Source organism: Hirundo rustica, chromosome 7, assembly GCF_015227805.2.
Source record: "Hirundo rustica isolate bHirRus1 chromosome 7, bHirRus1.pri.v3, whole genome shotgun sequence".
NCBI lineage: Eukaryota > Metazoa > Chordata > Aves > Passeriformes > Hirundinidae > Hirundo > Hirundo rustica.
Genome location: NC_053456.1, coordinates 37,764,578 through 37,792,217, shown reverse-complemented (window position 1 = coordinate 37,792,217; position 27,640 = coordinate 37,764,578). Strand labels below are relative to the sequence as shown.

At 50.3% G+C, this 27,640-nt stretch overlaps 1 protein-coding gene and 1 long non-coding RNA gene across 3 annotated transcripts; one reads left to right on the top strand and one right to left on the bottom strand.

Annotated features, from left to right (window-relative positions):
• Positions 1-1,113: 1,113 nt before the first annotated feature.
• On the bottom strand, positions 1,114-20,801 carry ATIC (5-aminoimidazole-4-carboxamide ribonucleotide formyltransferase/IMP cyclohydrolase). The gene is made up of 16 exons (XM_040069856.1): positions 20,690-20,801; positions 20,111-20,237; positions 18,921-18,997; positions 17,852-17,918; positions 15,475-15,563; positions 14,074-14,225; positions 13,801-13,957; positions 12,454-12,579; positions 12,243-12,350; positions 10,914-10,999; positions 9,615-9,704; positions 8,533-8,661; positions 7,588-7,680; positions 2,919-3,101; positions 1,880-2,035; positions 1,114-1,436 (listed from the first exon to the last, which is right to left on the bottom strand). The coding sequence occupies exons 1-16, from the start codon at positions 20,709-20,711 to the stop codon at positions 1,317-1,319; spliced, it is 1,782 nt and encodes a 593-aa protein (XP_039925790.1). The 5' UTR covers positions 20,712-20,801; the 3' UTR covers positions 1,114-1,316.
• A 100-nt stretch (positions 20,802-20,901) lies between these two features.
• Positions 20,902-27,258, top strand: LOC120755367 (uncharacterized). 2 transcript variants are annotated; one of them, XR_005701744.2, is made up of 3 exons: positions 20,902-21,011; positions 21,166-21,253; positions 26,350-27,258. It is a non-coding gene; the product is annotated as an uncharacterized LOC120755367 (long non-coding RNA). The 2 variants fall into 2 exon arrangements; XR_009208054.1 differs by lacking the exon at positions 26,350-27,258 and adding an exon at positions 24,343-24,794.
• Positions 27,259-27,640: the final 382 nt, after the last annotated feature.

Sequence of the window (27,640 nt, the reverse complement as noted above, 5' to 3'; positions counted from 1 at the left end):
GCACAGAAAAGAGTCAGGGTTTGGGTTAGCACAGCAAAGGGACCAGCCAGGAAGAAATGGACAATTTTTATTTTGGATTGCTGTCTTAATCCATATCAAAAAAATAGAGTGCTCTTGATCCTGTCCTGTCTAATCCAGTCACTTGAAAATGATCCACTGTAGAGGTCAGAAAAGACAAAATAATCCACTGTAGAGGTCAGAAAAGAGGAGTCCACTCCCTTTCAGGCTGGAGCAGGGGCAGATGGAATGAGTGTTAAAGGAAGTCAGTGTGTGAGTTACGGCATCTTAAATAACTCACCTCTTTGCTTTGCTCCATTTGAACCAGTCTGGATCAAAGAGACAATCAGGTAAAACAAATGACACAGCCACAGTCACAGCAAGGCAGCGGCACACCCCACATTTCCCCTCTCCCACCTGGGCAGCCCTGCTTGAGCCAAGGGCAGAGGTGCATGCTCCCTGCTCTGCACCAGCTGAGAGCTGAGCCCACAGAAGTGTTTACTGAGGAACTCTGGGCTGCTCCTGGGCAAAACTGAACAGATCTCACAAACTGGAACCAAAAAGAGAAAATGCCCTTGGAACAGGCACAGTGATTGCCAGCAGAAATGTGTCTGGGCTCACCCTTCACTTCTCTTACTGTGCTCCAGATTTTCACTTTGCTTTTTTCACAAACCCAAGTTCAAATCTGCTTCAATGTAAACTGCAGACAGCCGAGAAGGGAAGTGGCTCCAGCCACAATCCCCTACTGAACTCTGCTCTGCTCCCAGCATGGGGACAGGCCTGACCATGGCTCTTCTGCCTTGGAAAAGCAGCACAGCACTGCCAGAGCACCAAACCCCAGAGTGCCTCCTGCAAAGGACCTGCTCCCCGCTCTCCTCCCAGGGAAGAGGATAATGGATTACAAATACCTGCTGACTGAAAAAACCCCCCACCAACCCAACTTGGTTCAGGACAATGCAGATCTTTATCAGTTCCACAAGAAGCTGAGAAGCCAGGCTTTCACACCATTCCACAGGCCATCTAATAAATTAGTAGTCTGGACCATAAAACCTGCCAGAAAAACAAACCTTTCTCCTGAAGACACAGAGTTTGGGTGACAGGGACCACACACAGAGGTCATAGCCAACAACTGTACGTTTATTTGCAAAAGACACTGATTTTCTACACCAGAAGCTGACTTGTACCACTCCCTTCTCCCTGACCACGGGGAAAGGCTCTTCAGAGCGAGCAGCTCCCGCCAAGCAGTGGCTGCAGGAGCCTCCCAGTGACACCAGTGACATTCGGGCCTGGCTGCTGGCGAGGCTGTGCCCGGGGAGGGCTCAGTGGTGGAACAGACGCAGGTTGGTGTGGATCAGGGTGATCCCCAGCTCGTTGCAGGCCTCGATCACGACGTCGTCGGCAGCCGAGCCCGACGGGGCAGCGATGAACTGCACTCCACTCTGCGCAGACGGGGAGGAGGGCAAGGATCAGGGGATGGAGACCCAAAATCCAACTCGGAACGAGCTGGCAGTCCCAGTCCTTCATCCACACCCCACTGAACAAAGGCTTCCACCCCCAAAGCTGCTCCTTAAGGGAGCAGGAAGCTCTCCCTGCTGCTCAGAAATAACCCTAAAAGGGTTCCTGTGGAAGCAACAGGCCTAGGCTTGGTACTCCCGTATTTTTTAATAAACTTTAATCCTCTATTCATCCCAAATCAACAAACTGAGCAGTGACTGGATAATTACTGTCCATGGGAGAGCAGTAACCACAGGAACATCCTTCCCAGGACCTGCTATCCCAATGCAGGGATTTTGCTCAGCAGCACACACAAACTGAAAATGAAGAGCTCAGGCTGCACAGCCACTCCCCTGGAGCCACCCCAGCCCCCCGAGCCTGCCCTTACCCGCTTGGCTCTGTCCACGTTATCCCTGAAAGGGAAGAAGGCATCAGAGCTCAGGGACACAGCAGACAGCTTGGCAATCCACTGCTTCTTCTCTGCTTCAGTCAGCTGCTTGGGCACCTCCTCGAACAGGGCCTGCCACTTCACCAGGTCCTCACCCTGCAGAAGGGGCACGAGAAGCCGGCTCAGCCCCAGAGCACGCGGCTCCTGGCAGCTCCCTGACGGGGATGAGCCACGGCCTCCCTCTGATCCCGGGCTTTCTACTCTGTGACTGCTGCTGGGAGCTTCAAACCAGGGCGTTTAGAACACACCACCACCACCAGCTCTTTCTGCATCCTTCCCTCTCCTCAGCACAGGACCTGAGGGATTCCTTCTTTCTCTCCCGAATTCCAAGATGCTCTGCCCGCAGCGTGCTGCTCCATAAATGCCAGCAGGCATCTGGTAGATGACTTAACCCATGACCAACGGCAGCTCAGTTTATGATTCACATTCTGAAACAGCAACCAACCCAGTTCTTGCCCCTTTAAACAAGCAACTGCTCACAAGGTGAATCACAAGCTCCCTAATGCAGCTCTTGGCTTTTGATACTGAAAAAGGACACACTATTTTGTTGTCTCGCTGTGGCCTGCAATGGGGAGGCCAGAGGGATTCTGAGAATCCAAAGTGCCACACAAACAAACAGCTCTGTGAGAGAAGGTGCCACGGACAGAGCAGGAACATCAGCTGGAGCTTTAACCCGTCCTCGCTGCTGGGGAGAACCAGGAGCTGAAGCCAAGATCTTCATGAGGCACAGGGCAGGCTCCAGCTCCATGGGTGCAGTAAGGGAGGCCTAAACCAGGACACTTTTCCAGTAAATGACCTTGGGGGATCACCATCCCTGGCCCAGAATGCCCCAGCTCTTTGCAGTCCCCCACGACAACACACACATGCTAAGTCCTAGAGCAGGAGCTGCTCTGGCAGGGGCTGTGCTGCAGGGGAGCCGTGCTGCAGGGGAGCTGTGCTGCAGGGGAGTCGTGCTGCAGGGGAGCCGTGCAGCCCTCACCTCTCCGATGGTGTCAGTGACGTACTGGTCGATGGCGTTGGAGATCTCGGCCCTCTTCACGCCCGCCTTGAACCTCATGGCCAGCACGCGCGGGTGGTGCCGCAGCCACCAGTTGTTGGCCTTGTCCCCGGCCAGGCGCGTGCAGTGGATCCGGGACTGCTGCCCCGCGCCCATCCCGATCACCTGCAGCACAGGAGAGACACACACACATCCATCAGGGCCATGGCCGTGCTCCACACACGCTGTGCTCCACAGGGGCTGCGCTCCACAGGGGCTGCGCTCCACATGCTGCCAGCAAAAACCTCCCCAGTTTAGCTGCTCCTCACCCAAGCCGAGAAAGTGCAGGTAATTAGTGGGGGCAACTTGGGAACTGCCTGCGTTCCTGATCCTCTACATCGGTTACAGGGCCGGCTGTCTGCCGTGCTGACTTCTACAGCTCTTTTGAGCTGACAGTCAGGCTCAAAACACTTCTGTTCTTTCACCCTTCTAAATAACACAGCCCCAGCCAGAGGCAAACCCTCAACCTCAGCAGAGTGGTACAATTACGGCTTCTTGCCTCTTTGGGAAAGGGGCACTGCAGTCAGAGCGTTTATGTCTGAGCCCAGGTCACCCACACACCATCAGCTCTCTGCTGAGCCAGGCACACACAGCTTAAGCACACCAGCTGAGAGGGGCAGTCTGTCTGGCAAGGCTGAACCCACTGCCCACCAGGAATGCTGCTCAGAGGCACCCTTACATCCCATGAATTGTCAGGGCCCTGGAGCTACCACACGTCTCCTCTGCTGCCATCTGCCAGAATCCAGGCTGTTTGAAATAGCAGCTGCTAACCCTGTTTAACAGCACTTGTGCTTGATCTCTAACAGAAGCAAAATCCACACAGTGGTTCTATCTCAGGAAGCAGCACTGGCTCAGCTGCTGCAGCCAGAGCCGGCCACCAGGGATGTCAGACCTGGGCTGGTAACTTCTGTCCATCCTGTGGGTCCCGCTTCCCACTGAGAGCTCCTGCCATTTCAATCCAGAGAACTGACAGGAAACAAGTTTCCCCCACCATTTCCTGCTCAGCCACAGCTGAGCTGTTCCCCAGACTGTTCTCCAGGGACACAGTGCTGAGGCCCGAGGTGCTGGCCAGTGCCTCGGAGTTCCCAGCTCGGGCTGGGACAGATGGTAAAGCCATAAGTGAAGGGCTGCCCTCAAAGCAATGACTCATTTGTCTTCCCATTCATCGAGACACGCTGACTTCACCTCTTACCAGAAGCATAAAACGTTCTGCTGGATCCTGCTCCCCCAAGGAGCAAATGAAAGGCCTGGTTGGCCTGGGCTGCTATCAGATATCATCTGCTCAGCCATAACTGAAGTCATCGGTGTGTAATAAACCCACAAGGATATTGGTGGGAGCACAAACCCTGAACAGACACGGTTTTTTACAGGTTAGTGGCACCTTCCCCCTGACAAGCACTGCTGATGTCCAAGCTCTGCTCTCAGCTCACCCACTGCAACCTGCAGGGACCCTGAAGCCCAAAGCAGCTCAACAGCAGCTGCACACTGGTGTGTTATCACTTCCACAGAGGTCTGTCCTCCCTCCCTGCACGAAGGAGAGGGCTGGCTGTGTCCCACAGCACAGCAGGAGCTGCCCCCCAGCCCTTCTGAGTGTGACCAGCAAGGCCAGGCTAAGGCAGGGGTTTGCAGCTGGGGAGGACCCCAGAGTGACTGCTGCTAGCAGGGGCCAAAATACCATGGAACATTCCCAAGTTTCTAATATGTGGGATGCCCCGTGTCCCTTCCCAGCCAGAACAGTGTCTCAACCTCCACCACGTCCTTGTGAGCTGTGGCCCGGCACTCCTGCGATGCTCTGCTCCCCGTCAGCACCCAAGAACCTTTCTAGAAGAGCCTCTTCCTTCCCTCTGTGAAACACTCCAAGTATTTCACATGTTTTGTGACCCAAATTTTGTCAAGAGATGAATAACTAAATTTTGGCTTGTATTCAACAACTCCAAAACGGCAGGGACTTTGCACTTCAGTCGATCAAAGGGATGCAGCCTGTAAATTCTTCACAAGCATCCCCAAATCTACAGGGGTTTATCTCTAACACTGGTTCAAACCGTGGTTTTGACTTTTTAAAAAGCACAGGTTCTGATGGAACACTGCTGGGAAAGATCTCCTCAATCCAGCCTGGAATTTCTGGTCTAAAGAAGAGGTATCAGTAGGTTGAGCTTCTGCTCAATAACACCACCTCTGGACTTGCACCTGCATCTCCCCTCACACCGGCCTGTACCTATTCCCCTGCCTTTCCCACTTTATAAAACCCTTCTCCCTACACCTCATCACTCCTTGCCCCACGTGGTGCCCTTCCCCCACACAAAAACACAGCCAAAAACCTCAAAATCCTCCACGAAGGAGCCATTCCCCCCTTCCCTACACAAAAATTAATTGTGTTTCTTTCAGAGCTTAACCTCCTGGGAATCCAAAAGTGCTTAAGCAGAGCCTATTAAGTGTGAGCAGTGAAAGGTGACAGCAGCACAGGGTGAGCAGAAAAAAACCCCAAGTCTATCACTCAATAGAAAGAAGATTGGGTGAAAATTAAGAATTACTTGACTAAAACCACTTTGGTTCACAGGAGACTCAAACACACTCCATAGCTGGAATGCTGTGCAACAGCAGAGCGGATGAGATGGATAATGCCCAAAGGAACCTTGCGAAATGATCCAGACTGGTCTGGGTTTACTCAGGTTTACCCTGGATAATGAATGAAAACAAAAACCCTAAAGACACCTGGAAATGTAAAAACCTAATGAAGGGCTTGACCACTGGGAAGACAAACAAAGCACCAAAGTCACCGGGAAAGCGTGAGGTAAATTAACAGGTTTGTTTTGTGCTACCGTACAGAGAATAAAGAAAGAATGATTTTTAAATTGCTAATTTAAAACATGATGGTGTCATTAAAGCAAGCGTAAATCACCGTGGTACAAGCTGAAAGTCAGCCAGAACAAGTGGAAGTGTTTGCTGCAATTAGTGGCAGCTGGCTTCCTGCAAATGAAGTGACACTCAGGTCCAGAAACGCTTCCCACTCTGCTGGAATGCACCAGCACAGCTACCTCGCTGCAGGGGCTGAGCCCAGCGCTGCCACGCCGGGGAACACTCTGCGTGTCTCACACACCAGAGTCTCCCCAGGCATCCCGTTTCTTAGGGATGCTGGGAGGCTGAAATAACCTCTGGAAAACCAAAAGCAATGGGACTGGAAGCAAGCTGGAGCTCCTGTAACCCAAGCCAGGTGAGATCCAGGCAGAGCAGAGGAACTGTAGCCATGTGGAAGGGGCTTTGCACATGAAAATCTGCAGGCCACCTCTGCAGAACAGCCACTGAACTGCCCAGGCTGCCCTTCCCTGCTCCCTCCTGCCCTCTCCCTTCCATATGGAGCATCCAGCACCAGACACGCTCTGCAAGAACCATTTAAAAGCAAAAAACACCCAGCACAAAGCAGAATAAAAGATAAATGCTGGATCTCCAGAGACATCTCCTGAGGAACCCCAGAGCACAGGACCCCAGGAAGCCCTGAGAGACAGCACTGCAGCGTTTTCAGGCTGCACCAAGAGCCTGACAAACAGAAACCAGTGCAATGCAAGGAAAGCACGGCAGCTGGGTCTCGGTCTCCACCTGCAGGGTTCACTCCTTGATCCATTTTGCTGATTCAAGATGTACCAAAGCTCAAAAACATTCTCTGTAATCTTCCTCTGTGTTTTTTTTTTAAGTAACAGGCCTGCTGAAAAACCTCCATGGAGAGCAAAGAACCAGCTAAACAGCACCATTACAAGAATGATCTGCTGGGCAACAATACAGCTTTCCACACATTTACACCGACTTGTAGATAAATTATTTAGGCTGAACACCTGGTGACGACTTGGTAAGAATGGGCTTTTTTAAAATTCAAGATTCAGACTGAAAGAGGCGAAGTTTAGGTTGGATTTTGGAAATTCTTCCCTGTGAGGGTGGGGAGGCTCTGGCACAGGGTGCCCAGAGAAGTTGTGGCTGCCCCTGGATCCCTGGAATTGTTCCAGACCACGCTGGATGGGACTTGGAGCACCGTGGGATAGTGGAAGGTGTCTCTGCCACAGCAGGGGTGGAATGAGATGGGCTTTAAGATCCTTTCCAGCCCCAAAGCACTGTGTGACCATATGATTCATAATCTAAATTACACATTTCATAATGTCCCTATAAATTCCAACATCCATCATCAGCTTTTTTAAAAAAATATAATCAGGGGGACCAGAAGATTTTTATTGCCCCAGATGGATGAAAAAGAAGAAGGCATATCCCATCTTTCTATGGAAAAAGTGAAAATAAAGAAGCATTTGGACAGTCAGAATCCAGCTGAGAAACTTACTGTAATTTCCTAAGGCTCTACACTGACTCCCTGAGAAAAACGATGTGAAGGGCAGTTAGAAAGAAATGTCTCAAGGCCACAGTGCAGAAGCACAGAAGAGCTTCTCCAACCCCACCAACACCATGAAAAAATGACAGCAAGGCTCTGAAGCGGCCTCTTGAGAAACAAGTTGTGCACAGCACTGTGCAGGGCAGCTCCTGCAGCCCTGTTCAGCAGCTCCCCGTGTGCTGGAGGCTTTTCCAGGCCTGCCTGTGAGCAGAGGGCTGGGAAAGCCCTGCTGCAGTTACCCACCTGCCCATCCTTGGCGTAGCAGACCGAGTTGGACTGGGTGTACTTGAGAGCGATGCTGGCCACGATCAGGTCTCGCACAGCGGCCTCGGGCAGCTGCAACAGAGCAGCGCTGTCAGCAACACCCTGAACACCCCCAGCCAGCACAGACACTGAATCACGCACAGGGAAAACAAGGAAGACAAAAACACCCCCTTTTGCTCAATTACCAGCAAATTCTGTTTAGATGAAACCCCAGAAATTATTGGTTCGGCAGCTGATCTCCCAAATCTCAGGGTAAGACTCAATCTCAGCAGGCTCCATCACTGGCCCTAAGCCTGAAAACTCCTCCGCATTTACCGTCATCAGCTGTGCTCACAGGCAAAACCCAGGATCACAACAATCAAAACAGCTCCCAAAATCTGTATTATTTTCAAGTTCCATTCCTAATTTATGAAAACGATTTTTATTACCTCAATATCTGAACTTGCTTCTGAGCCCGTGACTAATCATGTGCTCCTTAATGTCTGTTTTTTTAATGAGAACGAGATCAGAGACAAAGAAATCACTGAAAACCTTCTGGTGATGTGGGCTCCAATTGCTAGCAGCCAGAGTTTACACATCTTCATGCACACAGAAGGGAGATGTGACACCTCCTTACCACACGGCTGCCTCACCATAAAATAACACGTTTACAAAGAGTATTTACAAATGTTGTGGTAGTCTGAGATAATGAGAAGGGTACAGCTCCTCTTATTTATCCAGGGCATCAAAACAAAGGAAAGCTATCTTGATTTACCCATGTACATTAGGCCCAGAAGGTTCGCTGCATTGTTTGGTAAGAGCCAGTTAAACCTCGTTAAAATATTTTGGGAGCTGTTAAAATTGCCCAGTGGTCAATTCCTCGATGAAGGCAGAGCAGTTCATTCATTCCACGCGCCTTTCAGCCCGCTCATCTCCCACACTCACGTTCTTGTTCTTGGTGACGATGTTCTTGAAGAGCGAGCGGTCGATGACCGCGTTGTTCCTCTTCTGCATCAGGTTCAGGCCATAGAGCGTTCGGACCTCCAGGTCATCGGGCTCGTAGCGGGGATCCATCTGGGAGCCACAGACAGGCCAAGAAAACACCCTGAGACCAAAGCCTGCACTCTTCCAGTAGCCACACAAAGGGGGAAAATATGCACACACACACGGAGCCTTCCAGAGGAAGGCAGGGATATTTGGAGCTGCTTCCTACAAGCATCAAGCTTACAACTCCCAGCCCTCTGTGGCATTCGAGGAACAGTGAATGGGATTCTTCCCAGAATTCTTCCCAGAGCTGCACTCTTGGGGCACATCTCCCTCCAAGCTGGAGGCACAATTAATTTACACCAGCACAGGGATCAGGTTAACTGGAACTGTGACACTGCACTCAGTGTCACCCATGCATGGCCCTATTCAGAATTTTAGGAGACCTAGCTAAGGTTTCAGACAGGAAACAAGCCAGACTAAGGTGACCAGCTCAAAACAGGAGTGTGCACACGCTTTATGTGCTTTTCCTAACCCACTGAAATGTTTTAGACCAACTTTCCTTAGCATTGCTCTGCATTCAGCCCTGAAGACACAGCCTTCACCAATATGACCCCATCCCTGCAAAGTTAATTGAATTCCAGGAGGTAATCAGCTGCCAGGACTGTCTGTAATTTCATTCTTTCTTGCCTGAAGCTCCTAAGCCATCTTCTCCAGCTCCCCTGGCAGCTACACTACAATTGCAACTTCAGCTAAGCCTCGGATTTTCTTTTTGTGATGCTATAGTGAAGCTCTCTGCTCATTTGTCTCTCAGAGGGAGCAGAAATAGGACCTGACAGCAACCTGTGACCCACGAGCCACGTTCACCAAAACTGGGTGATTCTGGAGTTCCAACAATCACTGCAGGAACCAGGAAGGTGACTGACACTGGCTCGAGCACACAGTATCAACAGTGCCTGACCAGCATGCTGGCTGCAGCACCATCTCAGGTGCAAAGTGTCTGTGCTGCCAGCCCCATCCCTGACTGGAGCAGGGGTACAGACCTGCAGGACACAGTAAGCACCGTTCTTCTTTTTGGAAAGGATTTTGAGAGCTTCTTCCTCATAGCCAGGAGCCACCACACCATCAGACACCTGCAACACACAGGGATTTCAGCTTCCACAGGAGGAAAATGAAACGGGGGCTAAGCCTGAGAGCTCCCCCAGCCATTTTTGGCACTGAAGACACGCCTCTCCTGGGGTCTGCCTGTATCCTACAACAGCAAAAGCACTGTCACAGTACGGGTTTCAGTCCTGGAAACAAACACCAGCAGAGCACTGTGAGCGCTGGGCAGAAGTTAGTAAAAAGCAACCCACATCCCTCTAATCAGAATGGAACTAATAACTAATATCCTCCTCCAGGGGGAAACAGCTTGACCATGGCATCCCCACTTCTCAGCCCCAACAGTAAACATGGCTTGAAATCCAATAAATCCTCATTTTGACAGTGACGCTCCTGAGGAGGCAAAAACACGGAAAAAGAGCTGTTAGGAGCTCGGAAACTGAGAGTTTACATTCATCAGTGCCATGAAGTGATAGACAACTTTCACAGTTGTGCCTTACAGTGTGGGGGAGGCTCTTTCCATTTCCAGCAGCACCGTACCAAACGTTACCCTCGCAAACCAGCTGAATGTGCTCCTTCCTTTGTCTGACATCATAAAATCACAGAATGGTTTGGAAAAGGCCACCTCAGCCCATCCTCCTGTTGTGGACAAGGACACCTCCCACTAGACTGGGTTGCTCCAAACCCAAAAGATACTGTGATTCTGAGGAAAAAGCACAGCCTGGTGCTACCACAGCTCAGTTCAGCAGTGGCACTAAAATGTTTTATGGACGCATTCTGAGTGATCAGATAAATTCATAGCCTGGGAAGTGGCTGAGCCTACATGTAAGTGGCAGGTAGCAGCCTATTTCCAAACTCCTGCCTTGGGCAAGGGGCTGCCCATCAGCATTCCAGTCCCTCACATCTCCCATGGCAGCTGCTCCACCAGACACCTGTGCCAGCCTAACCAGGGCTCCTTTCCAGGGGTTTGCAACCATCCTGTAGAAAGCAGCACTGCAGCTCTGCTATTTCACAGGCTCCAGCACACAGCCAGGTGTTAATTGGTAGGGAAAAAAAAAACCCAAAACATCAAAAGACTGGTGTGAATGCTGTACCTCACATCAGAGGATTACACAAATGGCCCAGTAAAAGTCTTCCTGGTAAAACAGGGCAATTTCCAACAAAAAGGCTGTTACAAACCCATGGCTGCATCTGAAATGATTCTCCCTGATAACCTGGAATGATTTGCTGCTGTCACTGACCTCTCTGGAGATGATCTTGGCAGTAGGCACGTCGCAGATATCGGACAGGGCAATGAAGTCACCAAAGGAGGACATCCGATCAGCACCTGAAAAACCCTAAATTTTACTCATTTATCAAAATACAGCATCAGACAAAGAAAATTCTTCGCTTCTACAGTGCAGTCAATTGCTGTGAGAGCAAAGAATTTAATCCCATGGCAAAAAAAAAAAAAAAAAAAGCCATAAAAGCAACAAGGATGAAAAATCCTACCTCAAACATATGGACCTTTATATATTCCCATAGTTCAGATATTCTTCCTTCTTCACTGCCTCTGTCAAAGCTCTAACTGTGTAATGACTACCTCCAGCACTGCAAGCAGCTCAGCTGTACCCTTGGCGGCAAGAGGACAAGGAGAGGCAAGGATCACACAGAAAGATTTTAGATGGGAGACAGTTGGAAAAAGAGGAAAGCTTTGAGATGGCTATGCTCCCACCTGGCTTTTCCTGCAAGAAACCACACCCAGAAATGTAGCAACCTTTTTCTTCCTCTGCTTTAAAATAAGTGTTTTCTATTTAATGGCATAGCTAATGTGAAATCAATTCCCATCACAAATGCTCCACTACTCAGCAAGGTCAATTCTTCTGTCCCTGCCATTCTAAGGGTTTATTTTTCTAGCAATCATGCAATGGTTTTGTGAGAGCAACATTCAAAGGTGGTCTGTGAAAAGTGAACCCAAGCCAATGTGCTCTTTATCAAGTCTGCCTTGATTTTTGTAATCTGTGCAGATTTTCTAGGAATGCCATGGAAAATGAGAGACACAGCAAGGCATCTCAGCTAAGCAGAGGAAGTTAGTTTTGTTTGCTTTCTTTAGCTTTTTTTGTGAGCTCTGCAACAAAGCATTAAAACAAACCCCATCAAATACCAGACAGAAACATCTCTACTCAAGTTAAATACTCCTGAGCACCCCAATGCTGAGTGTGCTTGCCACCTGTTTAGCCAGATCCTTTAGTCAAAGCCCTATATACATATATGTGTGTGTGTGTGTGTGTGTGTGTACATACAAATTTACATTTAAAAATATATCATCTTACAGGTCTTCTAGATTCACCAAAGAACGGAATCCAAAGTGGTTTTAGCTCTTTGAAACCGTACACAAGGGCTGCTCTCTTGGAAAGCAACTCCCAACAGGCAATCAGGAAGATCCTTCTGGAGAAAACCCCTCTGGGGGAGGAGCGTGGTGCGAAGGGAGGAGCAGGGGAAGAGCTGAGGATGCTGCTCAGGTGCTGAGCCCCGAGCTCAGCTCAGCTCTTTGGACAGGCCGGCTTGCTGTGGTCACCCGGAGCCCTCACCTCTGCTCCGGGCGTAGGCAGCGGCCAAGGGCGTCAGGCTCTTGTGGAGGTCGTGCACCATGCACACTTGGGCCTCCTCCTCGCTGAGCGGAACTCCAACAGCAGCACCTAGCGGGAAACACGGCACAGGGCAGCCGCTGCCGCCCGCCCCGGGAGCGGGGAGCCGGGAGCACACGGCCCGGAGAGGGGGCACGGGCGCGTCCCACCCTACCTGCGGGACTGACGTGCTTGAAGGAGGCTGCGGCCGGAACGCCCAGCGCCTGCTTCAGCTCCTTCACCAGCTGCCAGGCATTGAGGGCATCGCAGAGGTTGATGAACCCGGGAGAGCCGTTCACCACTGCAAACACAGCACAGGGACACGTCAAAGCAGGCGGATCCCCCTCCCCGGAGCCCGGAGAGCCAGCACAGAGGATTTCTCCCAAGAGCGCTCAAATCACTACAGACTGTTCTTGTTCAATGACCCTGGCTCCTCAGCAACTGGTGGAGTGCCCAGAAATCCACACCGAGAGTAAAGGCCATTCAAAAGTCTGCTCTGAAAACGTTTTGCTCTGGCCCTGAAGGAAGAACCGCTCATACTGACGTGGCAGCAAGGTCATTTGTGAAATGTGAGCATTTCAGGAGACCGGAGGAGAAAAGATCATCTTAAACATAACCCACATCCAGGAGCGAGCACAGCGCTGTTCTGCTGCCATGCTGGAAGGCAGACCTGCAAGCAAAGCAACCCCTAGTGCAGGAATGGGAAAGCTTCCTAAGAGATCCCACAGCTGAAATGGGGAAAATGCCGCAACACAAAGCTTCACTGCTTATTCAGCAGGACAATGCCTGCACACATTGAAAGCAGCCCCAAGAACAAGAGCAGCCAGACTTTCCCTCCAAAACAGGGCTTTCCCTCACTACAGCAATGCTGTGGCAAGATGTAAGATGGAAGAGAAACACACCAGACCTGTCCCAAATTTCCAAGTGGGGCTACTATCCTTTCCAAGTGGGGCTACTATCCCTTCCTGCCACCACCATAAGCAGAAGCAGCATCCTACAAACCCAAAGTATTAACTCCCTGCTCAAATCCATCGAAGAAAGAAAGACAAAAAAAAGAACAAAACCAATTCAGACCTAAAGAAAACCAGCTTGGTTTCTAGGCAGAGTAAATAGTGATACAAAACAAAACAAAACAAAAAAAAAGGGGAAGATACTGAACAAGGAAAATGGCAAGTAGAAAAGCATCTTAAAAGGATGACGAGGTTTTCCTTTGCAAAATCTGGATCTAATGTCAAGCAGAAAGTACACCACATAAATCTGTTCAAAGCGCCTCAGACACACAATCCTACAGCAGCAGAGAACACGGAGCTGCAATCGGTCCTGCGGGGCTCAACAAAGCAGCTTTGCTGTCTCATACAGCTCAACTTTTACCTGCAAAGTTAGTGCCACTCAGTAATAGAGCAGCTCTGAAGACATCCCCTGGGCTGAGGTGCAAGACGCTCTTTGTTTCAAAGACACGTCCAAGCACCTCCATCCCCAGGATGCCAGAGCTCCCTCCTGGCCAGCACGGGCGAGGCCTCACCTGTCAGGGGCAGCGTGGGTCTCGTGGTGTAGAGCTGTGCAGGACTCTGGTGAGGGTTCATGCCGTACCGCAGGGGCAGCTGCGACACTCCCCTGCTGTACTCCTTCCTGAAGTAGTCAGAGATGGCAGCGTCGTACTGAGCAGTGTGGGTGAAGGCCTGGGGACGCAATGGGGGACGCTTGGCAAATTAGGAAGGATTTGGTGTTTAAAGAGGCCAAGAACCTCTACTAAACACGAGCCTGGCCCAGCCCTTCATGGCAGCGTGTGACCCACCTTGAGTGCCAGCAGCCGCCGGGTTTCCATGGCAGTGTCTTTGTCCCTCGATGCTGCCATCTCTTTGGCCACCGCAGCGTAGTCCGCAGGGTCACACACCACCGTCACACGGGCGTGGTTCTTGGCAGCTGCCCGCAGCAAGGCCACCCCCCCTGCAAGAGAGGGGCACGGGCATGGAGCGCTTCCCTCCTGGACACAGCACAACCAGGAGGCACGGCTCGGGCCGGGGAGGGACGTGCAGCACCGAGCCTTTGTGCCAGATGAATGTGTCTCCTCCCTCCGGCACAGGGAGCGCTGAGATGCTCTTCAGAATGCTCAAGGCTGGTGAGTTTGACTCAATCTGCCGGTGAAGGTGCAAGCTGACGGGGCTCAGCAGGGGCGAGGGAACAACTGAGGCAAGAACATCTCCCAACAGCACAGCCACATCCCAAATATGGCCATCCCCACACAGATCTTAACCACCATCCTCTGCACGCTGGGTCTGCAGAAAGATTTACCTTCGCCCTGTCACACAACAGAGGTTCCCAGATGTCTGCAAATAACAATGAATCTTGCCCAGGTCCTGTGTGTGAGATAAAATGCCACACTTCTCCCTTCAGTCTGACTGCACTGCTATTGCAACTCTTTAAATCATACAAGACACTAGGCTGCTGCAAAGGAAAAGCAGAGGCTGGCACTGCTTCATGCAGAGCAAGTATTACTCCATAAAACACTTAATAGAGAGCTCTGCTGGGTATCATTTGGACTAAACTACTGCAAGAAAATCCAATCCCAACCCAACCACATGGCACAGAACTGTGCCTCTGCTGTTCACAGGCTGCCAAGCAGAGATGCTGCAGTGAAGGCACAGCAAGCCTCTGGGGTTAATAACTAACAGCAAGAGAAAACAAGCTAATGCAGGTGTCCATGCTTCCCACCTCAGTACCCTGAGTACTCTCCCATATATTCAAGACCAACCTCTTTTCTCCTCATGGCTTCCTGCAGGGAAATTCTCACCCATTCTCAGAGCGCTTTCAGTGGCTCAGCTCTGCTCTCCAAAGCTCATGTTTTTTTAAATTTCTATTACACAGTCAGGCTGAAAAAGAGGTTTAGTTTTGCTCTCCGTGTTTCAGCAGGAAGCATGGTCCACCTGGCCTTTCCCAGGACAGCCCTCAGGCTCCTTCTTCAGGGCAGTGCACGACTTGCCCCCATGCAGCATGCCTTGCCAGACTGTTACTGCCATTTTAATTGCTCAAAAGCAACTAAGCTTACCCAACTATGCCTTCAGCCTGCTCCTTGCAGCTCCTGAGCTCTTTAGCAGACTTCCTTTACAGGTGTGCAAAGAGAAAAGAACTGAGACCACTCAGAGTTCAGAAGCATAGAGTCTGTCTGGAAAGCAGATCTGCTCTCCCTTTAACTTACCAATATCAATCTTTTCCACTGCATCCTCTACAGTCACACCAGGAGAAGACACGGTCTTCACAAAGGGGTACAGGTTGCACACTACAACTCTGAGAATTGAGGGGGAAAGCTGGGTTATTCAGCAAGAAAGAAAAACGCTAAACTGGGCTTGGCAGGCACAAGATATCACCGGTGATTTTGTGGTCTGGTCTCTCAGATCAGGGACCAGCAGAAAATCCTGTGGCCAAGAGTGGTGCTCAGCCCAGGGGCAAGTGATGGTAGAGTGCATTACGACATTCAGCTGAATGTCTCTGTGCATCAAACAACGTCAGAACCACAGTCTACAGCAACCAGACTAAAGGAAGAGCTGCTTTAAATACATGTGCCTGAATATAAATGTTTAGTGATTTGGTGCACAGCCTGAGCCATCTCAAAGGACTCCAAAGTGGGCTCTCAGCAATGCTGAAAATGGGCACCCACCCACTCTCAAAAGAGAGTGATCACCCCAGAAAGGTCCATTGCAAACAAAGTACAATCAATTAATCTTCCACAACTTTTCCAAAAGCAGAAAATGATCTACATGTCACCTTCTGGACTTTTAAAATACCAACCACATATGAAACCTGAGTGTGCAGCCCAAATGCCATAAAGCCTCTGCAGCATATGAAAGCAGGGGAGAAAACGACTTTCGTCTCTCAAGCTAAGACATCTGGAATTAGTTTTTTCCATGTGATCTAGAAGCAGATCTGTATTCCAGCAAGCACGATGTAATAACATGCCTGCCCCATCCTAACAGAGCCACAGGAACTGCAGTGCAAGGAGGGATTGTTCTGACCTTCTCAAACAGGGTTTTTCATTCAAGAGCATTAATTTACTCTCTCAACCTGAGTACATGAAGGCATCGAACTCCAAGGTGTGCTCAGTACGACACAGAACTGCTGTGATGAGTACCCTTGTGTCCAACTTGGAATATTCCTTTGTTCCCACTCCATGTGAACTCCAGCAGAAGGGATGACAAGCTTCCAGGATGGCTTTCAGAACCACCACCCCGCTGTGTCCCTAAATTTCCTACAATGTCTTTCATTGTCTCTTCTGTTTCTAATGCCCCCTTCCCCCACCCCGATCCATTCATGCTCCTGGCCTGTTGCAAACCATCAGGAATCTGAGGACTTTAACATTGCTAATGCTTTTATCTGTGCAAACCAAGACAATCAGGATCAGGCTTTCCTTCACCGACTTGGATATGCAAATTTTATGCAACTATGCAAAGGCAGTCCTGCTGAGGATCAGCTACTTCTGCTTTCTGCAAGAGAACCTGAATCCAAATTACCAGTCTGGATGCAAGTGCACCGCAAGTCACTGATGTGAGGGCACGTTATTCCCCCTGCAATTCAGCAGAGCCTGTGCTTTAATGTGCAGCACGCTCTGAAGAGCCACCACTGCTGAGCCATCTAAGAGGATTCCTGTGGTTTTAAATTTCAGGTTTTCAAATTCAGCCCAGAAATCCATCCATCAGCTTCTAAAAGTAATTTTAAAACTCCAGATGCATTCTGGCCCACAGTGGTACTGTACCTCCCACCCTGGCTACACCTACAATTTGCTGTGTCCGGCTCAGCCATTTGTTTCTGAACCAGGAGCTACTCCCTGATGTACAAGCAGCAGATGGATGTTAACACCAGTTAGTTACACACAGCCCCCAGCTGCCCTGTGTGACTGAACGAAGCAAACACATTCTAACAAAAACTGAAATAACCCCCCAAATTTTGGTACACTCGTGCACAAACTTTGTTACTTCAGCTTCTGGATGAAGCTCACTTGCTCCCAAGACGGCTCTCAAAGTTTAAGTTTTCTGTCTCTTATCTGTGTGTTTTCTGTCTGAACAAACACCGTGTTCCTGACCCATTTTCCATGCCTATTCTTTATTTATGTGTTGAAACTCAGTAAACATTATGCAAATATCAAAGGGTATATTTACTAAGCAAGCATTTCAAAATCGGGAATTGCCATCCCATCAGACACATGGAACCAACCTGAGGGAAGACGAGCCAGCTTCGGAAGTTCTGAGCTCAACTCTGCAACACGTGTAACGTGGCCCTACGCTGTGTGTAACGTGTCAGAACTCCCAGGGAACCAGAAGGAATCCAGTCTGAGTTCCCCGTGCGAACCACAACCTAACTTTCCTGTTTCAGTTTTCTCTTGCTACAAGTGCTGAAGAGGCTCCTGTAGAAAATGATGTTTTTAAATACATACTATGTCCTGCCAGGGCAAAGAAAGGAGACTGCAGATCTGCTGGTGAGCAGGGGTTACAGTCCCTACTGCTCCCCTTCCTTGGTGTTGACTGGGCTCTGCTGTTGGTTTTTGATTACTGATGGATTGCATCACACCCCCCAACATTTACCTTACAAGGCTGAAATCCTGCTTCTTCATATCAGCATTGTCCTCTGGAATATTGCGAGCCAAGATGCCTAGTTACCAAAAACAGTGCAACTTCATTAAAAAAAGAACTAAATCACCCACAGGTTTTTAATTCAACACCTCCCTTCACACCGTGCTTTTGTCCTCAGAGCCTTTCCACCTTAAATTTTTCATTTTAGTTCAGACAGCACCCTCAGCCTTGGCTCCTTTATTCCACTTTACAGGGTCTTTGGCTGTTCAAATTCCACGCTAACAGGCGTTCTTCCCCCAAATGCTAAATCCTAGAGTATTCCAAACACTGACCAGCAACCTCAGCAATGTACGTTCTAAGCACTCGGTTGCTACCCTTAAAACACTGAAACCATCCTCATGGGAGAGAAGAAGGGCACCTGCCCTAAGAGACAAGGGAAGCAAGAGAGAATGAGCAGTGTAGGTGGCTGGTGGGGTCCAGGAACTCGGAGAAACATGAGGGTGACATGGGTGTGAGGAACAGCACAGCCCTGCATTCAGGGTCACGGGAGATTGTCTCCAGCCCTCACGCAGGATGGGCAACAGGTTCCACCTGAGGTACCTCAAGCACAGCAACAGAAGGTGGAAGAGCAGATGGATTATTGCGCAGGCAGACCAGTTATCAGAGATCCTCCCTGCTGAAGAGGAGTCAGAGAACATCAGAGCATGCAGAAATCATCCCTAAAGCCCCCACTGTTGTGTTCCTTGTGGTGCACACCAGACCCACCCACAGGTTAAACCTCGTGGAGCTCCCTGCCCAGCACGTCTGCAGCTGACTCTGCAAAGGCATTTACAGAGCTCTGTTACTTACAGCCCTGGGAGAGAGCTCTGCTAACTGCAGAGATGGCAGCATAGCAACAAGGAGGTAATTTAGCCACCCTGCACTTCACCCCGTGGCTTTTTACCTCTCCTTCTGTTCCTGGAGCAAATCTGTTCTCATTACTCGGTTCTTCCACACAACCCTTGAAAAAGGCATCTGCCAACTCCTCCTCTTCCCACTCCCTGCCCTGTTTTAGATGAAAGCTGCATGAGCAGGAACATACCAGCATGGACTGCAGGATGAAGGGTTTTCACACGTCCACCCAGCATCTCGGGGAAGCCTGTCAGGTCCGAAACATCTCTGCCCAAGAAGAAAACAGCACGGTAACAGATGTGCCGTACTGACTTTGTCTAGAGCTTGAATGGCCCAAACCAAAGAAAGTGTACAGATTTCACTACAAACCCCCCCATGCCAAAGGGGCAACAACTGCTTCTCCCATGAATGGAAATAAGCAGTACAGCTATTTATCGAACACACTGGAATAAACAGGATAAGCAAACCCCAAGTCAAAACGGTTAAGAGATTGAATGGAAGGCCATGTGGAGGTGCTCTTCTTCCCAGCCTAGTTTCACCATTCCTTGAGACTGTTCAGAGTGGTAATAACAATTATGAGGGACATGGAAATGGGAGCAGCCTTTGCTCCAGGCTTCACTGACAGCACAGGCCAGGAAATAAGTTGGAGAGACACAACTAAGTGCTGGATAATCAGTGAGCAGATTCGTGCTGATGTGTCCCAGGGACCAACCACTGTGCTCACGGGGAGTAAAAACAGAGTCACAGTCACCTGTCCCACCAAATAATTGACATTTTTTCACCACTGCACTGAAACTCATTTTTATTTGGCCAGAGCTGTTTGTTTTAATCACAGCATGGAAGAAACCAGAACAAATTTCCCCAGAATCATGGGCTAAAAGAGCCAGCAATTGCACATGACCTTTTTCCAGCAGTGGATGCACAACACTTAAAGGCTCCATCTGCATTAAGTGATTGCGGTGGGAAAATTATCTGTGACCAACAAACTCCAGCGAGCATCAAGATGTTCCTGACACATCAGTGCTGTCCCAGGACCAGGCGAAGATCAGCATCCACCTGGCTGTGAGGAGCAGCACTAAGGGCAGATTATGAACATCAAGGTAACAGATTGTCCCATGGAAACAAAGCTGGCTCGAGGCAGACGAGGAATCCCAATAAAAAACTCCAGCACTTCTCCTCACACTAACGCTCCTTAGCCTCAGCTAACGGTCCCCTGGACCAAAAGGTTCTGAAGTTTGCTTTGGGACAGAGTTTTCTTTTTTTTTTTTAAAGGGAAGACTTGCTTTCAAACCAGTTTCTACTCATTTTTGTTCACACTTTAAGCAACTTCAGGGCCCAAAAGAGCATTTTTGGTGGTGATGTACAGGGGAGCGTGTGTACCTGACAGGCAAGCCAGCATCCCTCAGGGACTTGGCGGTTCCTCCGGAGGCAATTAAACCCAGGCCAAGCGCATTCAGGCTCTTCGCAAACTCCACCAGGTTGGTCTTGTCAGAGACGCTGAGTAAAGCTGGCAGGCGGGAAGAGCACGAGTGTTTGGGTTTTAACAGCGGAACACAGAAAAGGACAGGATTAAGCGAGCGAAGCTTTTTTATAAGTTGCGTGGTTTAGGAGCGTACGCGGCGCCTGGGGAAGGGAAGGGGAGCACCAGAGCCTCGCGGTCCTCCCCAGGGGAAGGAAGCCGCCCCTCAGGCGAGGCCACGGCCGCAGGGCGCCCAGCGCGGGCCCGACGGCCTCGGCGCCTTCCCGCCGGCCGAGCCCGGCCCGGGAGCGAGGGACAGCCGGCCCGGGGGGCACCAGCAGCGCCTGCCCGCCCCGGGCGCCCCGCGCGGGAAGCGGCGCTAAGGCGCCTTCCGGGGCCGCCCCGCCAGGCGAAGCGGCGGCCATTGCGGGCGCGGCGGCGGCGGGGCACCCCCTCCCCTCAGGGCCCCCCTCCCGCGGCCATCGCCCGCCCCGCGTTACCGAGCTGCTGCCGCGCGGCCATGGCGCCGTCGGTGGGTGCAGGAGGGCGCGGAGGCACGGAAAGGGCGAGCGGCGGCGGCCCGGCGGGATTTGGGCGCACGGGGGCGGGAGCCGGAGGGGGCGGCCCGGACGGGGCGGGCAGTGTGGGGAGTGGCGGGCACGTGTTTTTTTGGGACACGCGGGTGTCCCGGGGGTGAGGATGTCCCGTGGTCGCGTGTTCCTTCTGCACATGTCGCTCAGTGTGCACGACGTGGGTGCACCAAACGCACACACTCATACACGCGTATATGTTTATGTGTGCATTGACACGGGTGCGCACGAGGTTCGTGTATGCGCGCACACACACATAGATACATACAGACGTGTCGGTGGTGGGAAGCCCAGCTTAGTACACGGGTGAAAAACGGGGTGCGGGTGAGGCAATGCCTCTTCGCAGTGGAAGGTGGTGCAGTAAGGACCGTTCATTTTTGTTCCAGGAGTACTGAGGGGAGTTTCGTCTGTGGAAAGTCCTCTCGCAGAGCTTCCACGCGGGCAGAGGCAAAACATTAATTTACCAAGTCTGAGGTAAAAAATCATTTGCAAACAGTAAAACGATGCTTTTCCTTATTTATTTTTTATTTGTCTGCCTAAGGGGAGCTGTCAGGGGGAGCTTTTTTCCCTCTGTAGGCCAAATTTCCTGATACTCCTTGCGAAGGAGCTTTGCTTGTTTTCCTGCTAGCCTGTGGTTCACAGGTGACACTGACCGAATGTGTTGGCTTTAACAGGTTAAAATCTGTGCTGTGCCCCTGTACACCGCCGCAGGGTTTAGCTGCAGCACTGGGACAGCAGTGCTTTGCAGGTAGAGCTCTCTGCAGTTAATATGCAGCACAAGCCCTGGCCCCACCTGGTAATATTGAATCAGCAGTAATGTCAGCACGGGCAGGCCCCTGAGGCATCCCTGCCTACTTCTGTCACATTTTCATCGACCACACAGGTGTTCGCTGTACACCTGCAGCTCCCAGGGCACTCAGACTGCATTAGGCGCTCCACTTGCATTAAAAAAAGAAGGAATAAATGTAAGATTTTAGCTCTTGCAGGAAGAGAGGTGGGAAGTACAACGCCAGTGCAGCTGGGAGGCCCAGACACTTGGCTGTTCTGATTTGTGAGTCTCTGGGCTTGGGCAGTATTGTCTGTGTGAGGAAGAGTCAGGCCAGAAATACCAAACATACGTAATAAACCCAGTGTGTGTATTACTCTCAGTAGCAGCTGGTGACAAGCAGTAATAAATTACTGCTCAGGAGGGTGGCTGGGGCCAAATGAAAATATACTGTTAAGTGGTACACGAGCACTGTCATTATGAAAATACACACCTTGGAGAGAATAGAAGTTGTGCAAAGAGTACAGCTGAGGCGGGCTTTGGTGATGATGAATGTCTGAGCAAATGAACGATTTGACAGAGCGCTGCATTTTTATCCAATGTCAGAGAGCGACTGTGTGTTCCAGCAGGGTGCCTGGTGGCCCTGGCAGCCTGTGCACGAGGACGGGGACGCTGCTGCCTCCAGACAAACAGTGGGAGGGACGCTATCAGGGTCAGTAATGGCGTTGGCTCTGTTGTCTGTCCAGCAGTTCGTTGTCCCTTGGCACCTGAGGTGAGGTTTCTGTTTGCGCAGGAGTGGCAGGGGGTGGTTTGGGCTTAGTCCCTGTCCCAGCACAGGAAGGACATGGAGTTGTTGGAGCAAGTTCAGAGGAGGTCACCGACATGATCAGAGAGATGGAGCAGCTCTGCTGTGGGGAAAGGCTGGGAGAATTGGGATTGCTCAGCCTGGAGAAGAGAAGGCTTTGGGGTGACCTCATTGTGTCCTTCCAGCACCTGAAGGAGCTGACAAGAAAGATGAAGAGAGACTCTTTATAAGGGCCTGGAGTGACGGGACAATGGGAGATGTGGTCAGACTGAAAGAGAGCAGGGTTAGACCGGATATTGGGAAAAAATGCTTCCCTGTGAGGGCAGTGATACCCTGGCACAGGGTGCCCAGAGAAGCTGTGGCTGCCCCTGGATCCCTGGCAGTGCCCAAGGCCAGGCTGGATGGGGCTTGGAGCAGCCTGGGATAGTGCAAGGTGTCCCTGACCATGACAAGGGGTTGGAACTGGATGATCTTTAAGGTCCTTTCCAACCCAAAGCATTCTGTGATTCTGCATCTGAGGAGGGACGTTCTGGCTGTGTGCTAGAGGGGTGTCTGGATTTAGATGTGATTGATATGCCATGGTTTGGGGATGGCATTGCAGGAAAATCAGACAGTCTGCCTCCTCCTGGGGTTTAGTTGTGCTTTATAGAGCTTAATTTTAATTTGTTTTGGTGATGTTTAAAGAATATTCAAATATCCTGTGCCCTGCTCATGTCCCATCATTTATTCAATAGGAATGAGGTCTCATTGGAGCTTTTTCCTGGTGTTTTAAAGCATTACAGAAGCTCGTCCTGAGCCAAGAATGCAGTAACATCATATTGGAAATAATGAGAAGAGGTAAATGCTAGAATTGCAAATACCACATTAAGGTTATTTCTAAATCATTCTAGGGCCCACATCCAAGAAAGAAAAATCAGGCTTAATAAGCACTGTGCTCTGCTGTGTTAATAAGGAGAAGTAAAAAGAGGATGAAGCTGAACAGAGGCATACAAAAGGGATGGTGTTGCTGTGTTAGGACAATACCCTAGATTCCCTTCTCTTTAGGCTGTAGGGAGCAAGCAATGCCTTTTAGCTTGGCTCTGAGTCTCTGCTGTGAGTCTGTTTTCTATTGTTGGGTTGTTTTTTTTCACGTAGCAGACCAAGAAGAGTGTAGAAAAACAGGTCAGTTTGGCTGTTGGTTAATTTGTTAGGGTAGGAAGCAGACAAGGTAGGATTTGTGGGCTAGCAGAGAGGACAAGGAATTCCCAGCCAAAAAGCAGGACTCCATTCAGTGTGGATGTCCATAGCTGACCAGGTTTGGGGCTTCAGAGGTGAAATGTCACAAGGGGTGAGCATTACACCAGTGGTCTGATCTGGATCTGTCCTGCTCCAGGAAAGATGTCTCCTCATCACAAGGCTGCTTTGGAAAAACATGTTATTGTGGGCATCTCTGCCTTGTATGAACACAGGCCTCAGCTTTGAAATTCCCCATCACACCAAGCTTATCTTCCTTAACCAGGCCCTGCTTTCATTTACATCCCACCCCATGCCTTTCCTCAACAACCCCTTGCCTCTGCTGTGCTCCGTGTTGCACTCAAGCAAAGGTTGTGGTATTCAGACAGATGTAAGACAAATACATCTCAGTCCTACTCCCGTTTTCTGCCCTGGCAGCTATTTACGTGGGAAGCAAGGAAGTGTATTCTGATATCTGTTATCTCCCTTGAGGATGCTGTTTGCCAGGCATTGGGCCTCAATTTCTCCAGTCTCCCAGAGCCCAGAGTCTTGCAAGCACTTATCCCTGCTCCCTACTCAATGTTATGGGATTGCTTTACTGCAAAGGTCTCCTGGAGGCTTCAAGTGCCCTGTCTCAGATGCTGCACAACAGCAGAGGCGAGAGTGGAATTGAATCCGGGCTGCTTCTCACGGGTTACTGCTCTATGCAGGCTTTTGCTTTGCCTTTTGCTCTGGGGGTTCATGAGAACGTCAGGGTAAAATCTTCTTGGTGTATTCCAGGAGAAAAAGAGCTGCTAAACCCTGCTGTGTTGAACCTTGTTCAAGAGCTGCATCGCACCACCTGTGCCACTCACGGTGCGTTAGTTAACTCTGAGGTCGCTTCAGCACCGAGCTGACGAACAGCCTGGCCAGGAGTGTTCACAGTGACAGAGAGGCTCAAGAGCCCTGATGCATTTTGAGATTCTTTTTCAGCCCTTATCAGCTCGGAGCAGCTTTTGTTTTACTGTGCTCCTTGGGGTCCCAGTTAAATCACATCCGTGGTGTGCGGGCTGTCAGCTGTCATTGTAAATCCCTGCTCAGGGTCCCACGGAGCTGCTGAGGTGACAGTGAGCCTTGAGCTGAAGTTCAGAGACACCAAAGAGCTCTGCACGTTCAATTTGACCTGGGCTGTGAAGGTTACATCCCCTCTTCACTCCCCAACACCAGTGGATGGTTTTCCCAAACCTGTGATACCAATGTCTAATGCTTTTCCTGCAAAAGAACCAATTTCCTTGTAATAGAATAAATATTGCAGATTTCAGCCTGAGTTATTCTCCTAATGCTCTGGGTTATGAATGAGACCCAAAGGTGCATAAACTGAAGGACGATTTATTTTCTGAACGCTCCCATTCCTTTCCTCCCAGAGGCTGCTTCCTATCCAAGCATAGAAGAAAAAATAATACCAAAAAATAAGAAATAGTTTCTCTTGTTGGCAACTCAGTGCCTACTCCAGGATCTGAACCCCACATGTAGGCTGTGGCTGAACAGGTGTTTGCGATTGCAAATATGGGGTCTGCAGTAAAAAACAAAAAAAAATCCATTCACTTTGAGGTTCCTTGCCTTGTCAGGCTATTTGTGTGAAAGGAAGAATTCCCAGAGGAAAGAAAAGAGGAGGGAATATTTTGTTTGGGTATTTTTGCTGGGTGTGCGAAGAAATTACTTTATCCACAAATAACAGGCTGCTCTACCTTTTCACAGCACCATGGAATCCCAGAATGGTTTGGGTTGGAAGGGACCTTAAAGCTCTTCTTCCACTCCTCTGCTACACGCAGAGGCAGCTTCCACTATCCCGGGTTGCTCCAAGCCCCGTCCAACCTGGCCGGGAACACTTCCAGGGATGGGGCAGCCACAGCTTTTCTGGGAAGCTGAAATCGTGGATTCATCGGTGTCTCCCTCTGCCCCGAGCTCTTTGGACACCGCTGTTTGTGTCCCTGGGTGAGAGGGCAGCTGCCGGGATCCTGCCGGGATCCTGCCGGGATCCCCAACGTGCAGGGAACCGGCTCCCACTAGAGCGCGCTAGGACAGTTCAAATGGAGCTGCTTTTCTGCTGGCATCAGGGTGGAGCCATCAAAGATGCCTGTGTAGGGAACGGCGCTCTTGTTTTCCGGCAGGGATTCTGGCTAAGTTCCCCATTTTTGAGTACCCTTTCCCTGGATGGGTGTGCAGCAAAGCCAGCTGTGGCTGCCTTAGAGCACTGAGGTTTGGGCTGGGACAAGGGCTGGCCAAAACCTGTTGGAAGACCCTGGCCTGGACAGAGGGCAGGGAGAGGCTCTGTCCTCAAGCCCTGTCTCATCTCACAGTGCCTTTGCTGCTCTGTAAGGCAGAGGAGGTGGAAATGTGTGCAGTACTTGGACATGGACAGGAGTCCACCTCGAAATCCCATCGCTGGTCTGCTGTTGTCATTTGTGCATTTTGAGACCACCCCTCACAACTTGCCCATCTTCACAGGAGAATTCCCTGCCTCCACCCAGGCTCTTAGAGCCCTGTCTGCTACCCTCGTTTGCTTCGTGTTTACTTAATTAGCCAGCTGGAGCATAATTCCTTTCATGATCTACGACCTAATACATAAAGATGACAGTGACATGAATCTTGGCTTAGGTTTCAATTTGCATGTTAATTCATTGTGGTTCCCCAGATAGCTGGAATTTGCTCCAGCAGGATCCGGGAGGTGATGAAATGGGCGGGGTGTTCTCCTGTGTCCCAGCGAGAGCCTGGAGCGATAGGTGACACAGTTTTACTGTCCACCAGGCACCATCTCCTCTGGATCTACAGCAAAAAGCAAAGCAAAGGCGGAAAGCAGAGCAAAAGTCCTAAATGAGGAGCTTTTCTTAGTACAAAATGCAAACAGAGTCGTGGCTCCGGTAGTTGAGAAGCATCTGGAAATCGGTGAAGCCTGGTGAGAGAGCCTGCAACAGATTAAGAAGGAACAGAGTGACTTTACATAACAATCCAGCCCCGCTCATCTCTGGTTGTCAAAACCCTCGACACACTTCTCCAGAGAAGAGAGGGACTCCAGGCAGGGAGGAAGCAGTGATTTCCCTGGGTGGGAGAGGAGCCCGCGTTGGCTCTGAAGGGTTGAGGCGCAAACCCCGTCACTCCATGGGACTCATCTTTCCGTCTGACATCCAGGAGCTGGCTTACCGGGAAGGAAATGCTGCCAGCTGCGTTCAGTTCCAGCGCTCTGGGGACCACGGGAGCGCTCCCAGGCTCGCAGGAGAGCCACGGCAAACGCAGGCAGAGCTGCCATTTCCCCGAAATGCCTGGAAAAGCAGCGGCTTGCCAAGGGTGGCACGAGGAGGCTCTCCTGGAAAGAGAGCCATACGTGGTTATTTATCTGTTACATTAGAGCTAACTGAGATCCAGAGCCCGGGGAGCCGGGATAAAGACAGGACTTGCCGCAAGCCCCTGTGAGCTGAATAGAAATCATGGCTAAACAGGAGCACGGAAGAGACGGGGTTGTGTGAAGAGGCATTGCCAGCATCACACAGCGGGCAGTGCCACAGCCAGCGAGGCTTGGAGCAGTCTCTTCTGGCAGATGGGTTTACTTGCAGCAAATCATCCATTTTCAGATTTTGCTGATTTTACACAGTCTAATTTTAATAACAGAAGGAAAGAGTGAGACGTTTTTTCACAAATCGCTCGTTCCTTTCCTTTTTTTTCCCCCCCCTCCCAAGTAACTGCGCTAGATAGTTGTATTTTGGCCTTAGAAACATGGATAACATTTTAGTAAAGAACTGTGGGGACAAAGAATTGAAAATAAATGTCTCTTTTCTGTGTTCAAAACCCAATGGCTTTGGATTCTCTGGGATTTTCTTGTGCTTTCTGAAAATTCTGTTATCTTGTATGCCCTGCATTGATAATCAGTTCTGGTTCCCTCTTCTGAGCTTCCTTGCTCAGAGTCTTGACTCACAACAGGACAAAATCTGGCTTTTCAAAATTATCTTCCTGATGTTTTATGGCTAGAAAAAGAAGGTTCCCCCTCCGCCGCCCCCCCCCCAAAAAAAAAAAACCACCCCAACATTATTAAATCAAGGCTTTT